This window comes from Aphanomyces astaci (assembly GCF_000520075.1).
Source record: "Aphanomyces astaci strain APO3 unplaced genomic scaffold supercont1.17, whole genome shotgun sequence".
Lineage (NCBI taxonomy): Eukaryota > Oomycota > Saprolegniomycetes > Saprolegniales > Verrucalvaceae > Aphanomyces > Aphanomyces astaci.
In genome coordinates, this window is record NW_009798280.1 from 264,866 (window position 1) to 273,426 (window position 8,561).

Consider the following 8,561-nt stretch of genomic DNA (forward strand, 5'->3'; position numbering starts at 1 on the left):
CAACGGCCATCAAGCAATGCGGACACTGACCCAAGTCGTCTTGATGGGTGAGCGCCTCCAGTGTTGCCGCGCACGACACTTGCTCGTGATGTCCACGCGACTTGCATCGACACACGTTGGCGTTGCTGCACGGCGTGGTAAGAAGCGGATACGACCGAATGATGTGCGCAGGAACATGCACATGCGTCGCTCGATGCCTTCGATGTGTAGTGACAGCATTTCAAGCAGCCTGTCGTGACGCACGTGGTCCAAGTGCAGCCACAGGTCATACTGCGATAGATAGCTCGTAGTTGCAGAATCTTTCCAACAAGTCTCGTTGCGCGGGTGAGATAGCAGTGGTGCCACCACTGGCGCCGGTGAAAGGAGGCAAGACGTTGGTCGTAACATCGCACGAAGGGCACAGGAAGTCGCAGGTTGCAACCATTTGCGTTCGCTTGCTCACGAGAACGAGATGGGTGGCCTCGTCCAGACCAACCATTTCCCACAGCTTAAACGCCACAGAGCCACCACCACATGCACACCATAACAGCCACGTTCGGCCCGTGGCTAAGTATGGCTGTTGCTGACTCACGAGAGTCTGTTGCGCCACGGAAGGACATGAAGATGAATACAGTTGCGTCACCATCGTCGCTGAATCTTCGCAACAAGCCTGCCAATGTCTGGGCGGAAGAATGCCGCACGGCCCTTCAAGATCCACAGCGCTTGGAGCTACTGGATGGCCATCATGGACGTGTTATGTCAGTTCAAAGGTAACAAAAACAAGACCGTCTGAGTGATTGTCATGTATATTCGTCGAACGATCGTCGACAATTATTACTGTACCTTCCGTATATTTTCATTATATTATCAAACTCTCTGTATGTGCTTTTTATGTCTAGGCCAATTAACTTCAAATACTGTGATATGCACAAATGATGGTCCACGTCAAGGTTGGATACCTGTTCTACAAGATGCAATCAATATCAAAACAAACACTTAAGCGGTCTTGCTTGCCTTGAGTCGCTGCGCTCGCTCTCGCTTGAACGTCGCCACGTTCACAGCGACTTGGGCCTCAATGCGAGCCTGCATCTCCCGGCGGTACCCAAACACCCACAGCACTTCCAGGAGCACGAACAGCGGGGCGGTGATGATGGCTTGATCCCACGCATCGAGAAGGGCGGGGGCTCGCTTTTCAAATACGCCATGGCCGATGAATTGGATAATCCATGCCGTTACGTGGATTCCCAGGGCAAGGCGCCACGGTGACTCGCCAGTTGCGGCAACGGCGTCGGCAATGACAACATTCGACCACACGTACATGGAAACAATGAGAGCGGCTGCAAGGGTGCCGGCATATGGATCCAGCACGATGTACCACAAGACGTAAATCAAAACCCCGACGAGAGCAGCATTGGCGACTACATATGGGTGGAGCGCCTGTGCGACGTCGACGAACGGAGCCGTGGTGCAGAGAAGGAAGATGGCAGAGAGAAGGATGGGCCAGATGCATAGGAGATGGAGGGTTTTGTTGGTCGGGTCGCTGTGGTAAGACATGTAGAACGTGACCTGCTTCTCCAAGTCGAACTTGTGCTTGAACCCCATGATGACATAGCCCAAAACTGACATCAGATGGAGCTGCAAAATATATCTTGATATTTGTATGCCATATCGTTTTGAGTTTGTTTAGGATGCAATTGAGTTTCAGATCAATAACGCTTTTACAATCAAAGATCGGTTCACATAACATTGAGTTTCAGTTTGAGGTAGCTGAACCAGGGTTTAGAGGACCGGTTAACGTGAACACCTCCAAAGGATTGGACAACCCGGAATTGCAACCCAATCGGCAGTATCAGCATGGACAGCCGCCTCGAGAACTTGGACAATGCGCTGGGAGCTGTGGAAGAGTACTTGGACGTGCTGACCACCAAGCCCGTTGACGAACTGACGACGGAGTTGGCTCCCATCGACAAGGCAAAGGTCCAAGTCGGTCTAGGTACATGCACGACTCCCAACGAGAAGACGAATCATGATTGTTCATGTTGGGTTATGTGTTCTATAGCGTATTCGATCAACGCCCTGCTATACGGTTCGTACATAGCCGTCCTCTCCGTGTAGTAGGTACCTCCATGACGCCTGATGATTCTTGCTTGCAGTGCTTTTGAAAGTCCAAGGAGTGTCGTCCAAGGACGGGCGGCAGACACAAGTCAAGCAGGAACTGGATCGTGTCAAGGGTTACATTCAAAAGATCAAGTACTCGGAAGAGATGGGTACGCAAGCGAGCTGCATATATTCACGCCATTGCGCTCCAAAATATGACGACATTGCTGCTGCTGCTGCTTTAGCCAAAGGCCGCCAGATCCGCGTGGACGCCGAAGCCGCCGGGCGGTTCATCAACCATGCGTTGTCTTCGGATCAAGTGTATGCTGAAGCTGCCGCCGCCACGACCGACGTCAAAGCTGCCGACTCGGCCAAGAAGCCTCCTTCAACGAAGAAGAACAAGGCATCTAGCACTGCCGCCAAGTCCACAACAGACACCCCACCCAAGAAACGGGCTCGGAAGTAGTAACCGATCGATTGGATATCTATACTAGAGTTTACGGGTAGTTGTACAAACACTTGATGTCCTGAGGCAGTACGAGTTGCCGACAGAGCGGGCATTCCGGCTTGCTCTGGCACCACCCGACGATGCAGTCCCAGCAAAACAAGTGGCCGCAGGGCGTCGCCGAAGGATGGCTGCGCTCGGCGAGGCACAGCGCGCATTTCTTAATGCGTTGGGGCGATGAGGAAGGGAGTTGTCGCGGTGGGGGGTTCGGGGTTATGGGGACTGCGAGGCAAGGGACGCGGTGGGTGGAGGCGGCTGATGGGGGCGCGAGTCTCGTGCCCATGACGGCTCGGACGATGGTAGGCAAGGTGAAGGAAGCAGTGAGGGCCGCTCGAATCAAGATCATGTAGCCCTAGAGGAACCTCGGGTAAGCTGATTTGTTGGAGAGGCAAGTCGTCATGGTGGGGGGTGGTACCAGGATCGAGAATTGTGCAAACGAGGTGTTCGGGGAGGGGCGGTAGCTCAAGATGTACCGAATTCCGGCCATGCGTTTCGACAGATGGAGGTAGGTGCCGCGCAGAAAGAACAACGCCACGTGGAGCTGTAGAAGGCCCGACACCGCCGCGGGGACGTCGACACCTAGCCGGTCCTCCCACCGCTTGATCGTGTCCTTGGTGAGCTTCGACCACGCATCGAACGCGCTCAAGCATGCACCGAACGTGTCGTATCCTTCCAGTTGCTGCCTTCGACTACAAGGAGTATGGTCGATATTGGGAGGGTTACGGACGACGCGAACCTGCTGTCGTTGGAGGCTTCGGAGAAGATGAGGGTGTGGCCTTGACGACGCAGGAGCATTTGTTCCCTTGCCCGTGTCCGTGCCTCTTGAAGACGCTGCTCTTGCTCCCCTGGTCGCAGCTGTGTCCATCCCAACGCCGCTCGTTGTTTCACATACGGCACAACGGTTTCAAGGACGACCCACGCCAACTTGGACACGATGCCAACGACATTGGGCGACTCTGGGTCATGCTGCACGGGGTAGATTTCACAGTACTCTTCTCCCATAGACTGAGTCCCTTTAGGAAGGGAGTGGTGAGGGATGAGGAAGCAGATGAAGGAGTCGATGCGGATGTAGTACCGGTGAGCAGGTAATACACTAGTTTGGACACGAGTGTGAGTTCGGGGTCCACATGCAACCCACCAACGGAAGCATCGGAGCGACCCCACAACTTCAACTTCTCCACGACATCGTTCAGAGCGCGATGGAACTGGTGAACGTAGACATCATCTTTGGTCATCGCGAGCACCACATGAGACTGCGGCGCCGGAGGAAACATGCACGTCGTGCAAGCCAAATCGAAGAATTAAAAGATAGAGTGTATTTCATCGACATTACATTTTAGAGGTCACGTTTCCAAGGGCGACGCGATCTTGAAAGGTCACAACCGTTACATCCCAAAGGACAAAACTATAACTGCAAGTCAAGTTTTAGTATGGAAATGAAACGCACTTGGACTTTGATACTTAGCAACTACAGTACTCACACCATTCCGACGTGAAATTAATCAAGTGTTGAGCTACCAGAGGCACAAAGCAGGCCACAGCTACTGTAGTCAAGCCTGCCACGCCTCCCCCTTTGCAGGCCACAGCTACAGTAGTCAAGAGTGCCATGGACCCACCCCAATGCGCATGGGAGTTATTGTGCTCGTTGAGGATTCGCCCCGCGGCAACCCACGTCATATTGAATTCAATGTGTACTATTTATCCCGTCTGACCACGAACGACCGCGTCAACGGCTGCATGTCATGGTCGTACAGGTTGAAGAGATTGACCACCTGAAGCAATCCGATATAACCGCGTGAGGAAGTAAACCCATGACGTGGACGTCCCGAGGGCTTCGGGTTCATCCGCTGTCACGTGAAAACCATACTTCGAAGAATTCGTAGGCAACCCCGTCGAGGTCACGATTCGTGACCTCGCTGGATTAAACGTGGACGTTAGTCTACTATATCTACCAGCACTTCTTTTCACGCGAGGTGTTGTGCATTGTGTGGGCCTGCGGGGTCGGTTATCGATACAAGGCCTACCTCGCCACCAAAGTGGTCTTCTCCCTCCTCGCCTTACATCCTGGCAGTCGGCTCGTCTACCGAATGTACAGTGCTACCAGTCCACACGTTGACCATAGGGACCTTTTTACCCTCTACTCATAGCACGAACGATGGCCGTACGTTCCAATAATCGTCGTTTCACCTGGGGGCTATGGACGCCTCTCAGAATTTCACCTCCCTCTCCGGCCACTCCCATCTCGCACCTACCTCGACTAAGGTTAAGGCGTTGCTTTCCGCCCTGGATACCGTAGCACTGGCTTTGCATGTGTACAAGCCCCGTGTAATACATGTTCAACATGATTAATGAAAAGTCCTTCGACAACTTGACACGTTCATGGACGTTAACTCAAGTGCATATTCGAATGAAACTCTTGGGTCCCCAGTGTGATGACCCAGGACTCACTCAAGATCGAAATGACCGCGCCTAGTGGTTGTCGACTGTGGGGTTTGATCAGGGCACACATTTTCATTACAGGAAGACCGACTGCCCCGTGTTAATTCAGTACTTGCCCGTCGAGATTAGGATGCAAATCACCATGACCGGTGCGTTAACGTGAGGCTCTACAACCTTGCCGCGATAAGAATGTGATGAAAAGTGGCTGGACAGGCCAAAGTACCGACAAACGACATGCATGAAAAAACAAAGGCAAGGAAGAGGACGAACTGCGTCATTTCGGAATCATACCATGGAAGAAGATGCTCAAGTCCAATGCCAGTACCTTGAACGTGTACTTATACGATAACGTTATTGGGGGTGGGCATGCCCCGTAGGAGCTGTGATTGAAAAGCCGAGAAGCCATGCACTTCAAAGGGTCTCTACCCTTGGTCGTTCGTCGATGTTATGTCGACACTGGTTGTTGCGGTCTCTCGTCGTCGAATCGACCTCGCAACGAAGGGTGTCCTCACCACCGTTGATGTGTATATTGACGTGAGTCCATTCCTTTTGACGTTATTGTAGCCATGAACACAACGGAAGGGGGAACAAAGCTCAAGCGAACCAGTACAGTGTATCCAACACGTCCTAAAACTACATACACTTACTGCTAACGTTCGACTTTTTGAAAATGCACATACGCGAGATGCCTACTTGGGCCATGGTTTTGTCGCGGTCAAGTAGGATGCCCCACCGAAATTGAGCAAAGTAATTCGTCGTGCAATTGTGCACATAACCAAGACCTAATTGTTGAAGTAACGTTAAGTACACTGTGTGTCCGCAACTGCCACCGAAAGTTTCGTGGCAGAGCAGCACGAGGACGCACGTGCGAATGTGGTCGGCGGACGTTGTGGCAATGAGGTGGATAGGCCGCCCCTTTGCGCTGGCAAAGTGCCTGCCTACGAAGCGACAGCATGCAGTCCAGTGTGATGCTGCGCCGAGTGCTACACCGCAGGCCAGGAACGAGCCATTTGACGGGCAAACTTGCAATCAATTGCAGACTTAGCGTTAGCTTTGTGATTGTACCCGGAACTCAAGCTGATAACTCATGTGGCACTGTACGGTTCAGTACTACTGTACAGGTATGAGTGCTCAGTACAAAGCCGACATGGCTTTGTGGTGTCGCCAGTGTTGGTGCTGACGACGCTCAACACCAACCAGCGTACGATTCCCTCATTAAAACAGTTCCACTGTAAGCCCGCCACGTAAATTTTGGACAGTGATTCACAACAACGTCGGAATGTGTAGTGACGTTCCGGTCTTGTAACCATATTGCACATTATTTTGTAATGGTGAGCAACACTCCAATTGGCGTGAGCTCAGTTTGGCCGTCAGACCGTCACATCCCCTTTGCAACGTTGTGAACGCGTGGTTGCAGTGTATTCCTAGTCCAAGAGCAATTTGCACACGAACGATGCTCTAAACGCTGCAGTTTTTGCTGCTTTTCGTCAGTCTTACTCTGTGAGTTAGCGTTCTTGTCCTTTCAACAACCTACAGTATGTACGTCCTTACGTCCTTCCTAGTACTCGGGAGTACAACTTAGTACAACTTAGTACTACTTAGTACTATGTAGTAGGCTTAACACAGTGGCGCAGGTACAGTGCGTACTGTACTGTAAGTGACTTATGTTTGGCATCTTGAGACATCGTTTGGCGCTCCAATCTGGTCAATATAAATAGATGCGACCACGGAAACTTCGATGGATGTTTTTCAGTATACAAATCACAAGGTATATTTGGTGAATTGCGTCTATTTTGACGCCCCGAGTGTTCGGTCTCAGGTTAGCAAGCATTAATACAAATGATGTCACACCAGCTCTTCAACTTCATGGGCCGCATCGTTCCTACTGTTGCTTACTAACAGTACGTGTCTCACCTTCTAGTAGCCCCGGGTTACAACTTAGTAATACTAGAACGTTCCGACGTACAGGCACCGTCCGAAGAGCGGAATGTGTCGGGTGACGCTGTGACCACACATGTTGTATGGCTGGTAAAACAATCGAGTTTTTCATCATAGTATTCTAGTTAGTATATATGCAAGGAATACATACACTCGGCCTATGATCAATCGATGAGAGGCTCATACCAAACTAACACAATGTCTACCGTCTTGTGGCACTGGTGGCCTACATACCCTCCACTTCCACTACTGAAATCAATGCAACTACGTACCGTAGTATACTGTCGTATCCACCAAATAACGTAGTACTACAGGCGAAAAATACATATTACATTGGTTCTCTCTACCGGTATTATAAATAAATGCTGCTCTTTTATAGTAGTATATAAATGGGTAGTATTAATTATATGGTAGAAAGCCAAATGCTTGGATCTCTGGGGAAACCAGGGGAGCTTTGGGCCCCCATTACACTAAAAAGTCCCCCCATATCAAACCGCGATTCGACTTCCAACTTTTCATTCTCATTTTTGCTTGATCGATCAGCATGTCAGCGTTCGACAAAAAGAAGCCTCTTCTTGACGATGAAGACCAACTGCCGGAATCGTACAAGTCTGTCAACATGAAGAGCGTGCAAGACGCGTACCGGTCGGTGCAGTCCCCTCGACACAGCATGTACAGTACGATCCATGCTGGGAACGGCGTCGAGTCCATGCTAGCCGGCGGGTTGGACCGATTCTACGAAAAGTACCGCGCTTTGTCCAGCAAGGTCAACCTCCACTTGGCGACCCCCGAAGTCCGCTTCGAGAACTTGAACTACGTTGTTCAGGCGCGTCAAATGACGTTGGCCGAGAAGCAGGGCACGGTCGGGTCGTACGTCGGTCGCATGTTCACCCCGTTCAAGCAAGCCGTGTACAAGGAGCAGGTGGTGCTGCAGCCCATGAGCGGTATCATCAAGCCTGGCAGCATGACGCTCATCCTGGCCAACCCTGGGTCGGGCAAGTCGACTTTCTTGAAGGCGTTGGCTGGTAAGCTGGACCAGAACAAAAAGTGCGCCCAAGGCGGCGACATCACATTCAGCGGCTTGAAGACGTCGGACATCGACACCAAGAAGATCGTGGGGCTGGTCGACCAGCGAGACAACCACGCGCCGACGTTGACGGTGCGCGAGACGTTCAAGTTCGCCGACATGTGCTTGAACGGACCCCCAGAAAGCCAGCCAGAAGAGCTGCAGGAAGTGGCCAAGCTTCGCACGGAAATGATCATCCAGTTGTTGGGGCTGTCCAACTGCGCCGAGACGGTCGTGGGCGATGCGCTTCTCCGTGGGTGCAGTGGAGGCGAACGTAAGCGCGTGACAGTGGGTGAGATGCTCGTGGGCGGCCAAAGCGTGTTCTTGTGCGACGAAATCAGTACCGGGCTCGACAGTGCGGCGACGTTTGACATCGTCACGTCTTTGCGCACGTGGTGCAAGACGTTGGGTGGCACAGTGGTGATCGCCCTCTTGCAGCCCACCCCCGAAGTGGTCGAGCAATTCGACGACATCCTCATGCTCAACGAAGGGTACATGGTGTATCACGGCCCCCGCACGTCCATCCTGCCGTACTTT

General features: G+C 52.0%; 5 protein-coding genes across 7 annotated transcripts in view; 2 read left to right on the top strand and 3 right to left on the bottom strand.

Annotated features, from left to right (window-relative positions):
- Positions 1-206: 206 nt before the first annotated feature.
- Positions 207-626, bottom strand: H257_07937 (hypothetical protein; the record flags this gene model as incomplete). Its single annotated transcript, XM_009833654.1, has 1 exon — positions 207-626. A coding segment is annotated over one exon (361 nt), but the record flags the coding sequence as incomplete, so codon positions are not given.
- A 197-nt stretch (positions 627-823) lies between these two features.
- Positions 824-1,645, bottom strand: H257_07938 (hypothetical protein). Its single transcript, XM_009833655.1, has one exon. The coding sequence runs from the start codon at positions 1,603-1,605 to the stop codon at positions 976-978; it is 630 nt and encodes a 209-aa protein (XP_009831957.1). The 5' UTR covers positions 1,606-1,645; the 3' UTR covers positions 824-975.
- Positions 975-2,608, top strand: H257_07939 (hypothetical protein). The gene is made up of 5 exons (XM_009833656.1): positions 975-1,524; positions 1,763-1,972; positions 2,039-2,065; positions 2,133-2,246; positions 2,322-2,608. The coding sequence occupies exons 2-5, from the start codon at positions 1,834-1,836 to the stop codon at positions 2,540-2,542; spliced, it is 501 nt and encodes a 166-aa protein (XP_009831958.1). The 5' UTR covers positions 975-1,524; positions 1,763-1,833; the 3' UTR covers positions 2,543-2,608.
- On the bottom strand, positions 2,535-3,874 carry H257_07940 (hypothetical protein). 3 transcript variants are annotated; one of them, XM_009833659.1, is made up of 4 exons: positions 3,657-3,855; positions 3,318-3,594; positions 2,997-3,270; positions 2,535-2,933 (listed from the first exon to the last, which is right to left on the bottom strand). In XM_009833659.1, the coding sequence occupies exons 1-4, from the start codon at positions 3,853-3,855 to the stop codon at positions 2,574-2,576; spliced, it is 1,110 nt and encodes a 369-aa protein (XP_009831961.1). In that variant the 3' UTR covers positions 2,535-2,573. The 3 variants fall into 3 exon arrangements, with proteins under 3 accessions (XP_009831961.1, XP_009831959.1, XP_009831960.1); XM_009833657.1 differs by having other exon boundaries at positions 2,574-2,933; positions 2,997-3,586; positions 3,657-3,874; XM_009833658.1 differs by lacking the exon at positions 3,657-3,855 and having other exon boundaries at positions 2,574-2,933; positions 3,318-3,630.
- A 3,628-nt stretch (positions 3,875-7,502) lies between these two features.
- Positions 7,503-8,561, top strand: part of H257_07941 (hypothetical protein) — a gene marked incomplete at both ends in the record, with an annotated part of 5,923 nt that continues 4,864 nt past the window's right edge. Inside the window, one exon of the mRNA XM_009833660.1 lies at positions 7,503-8,522. Within this exon, the coding sequence (XP_009831962.1) occupies positions 7,503-8,522 (1,020 nt within the window). The remainder of the gene's footprint in view (positions 8,523-8,561) is intronic.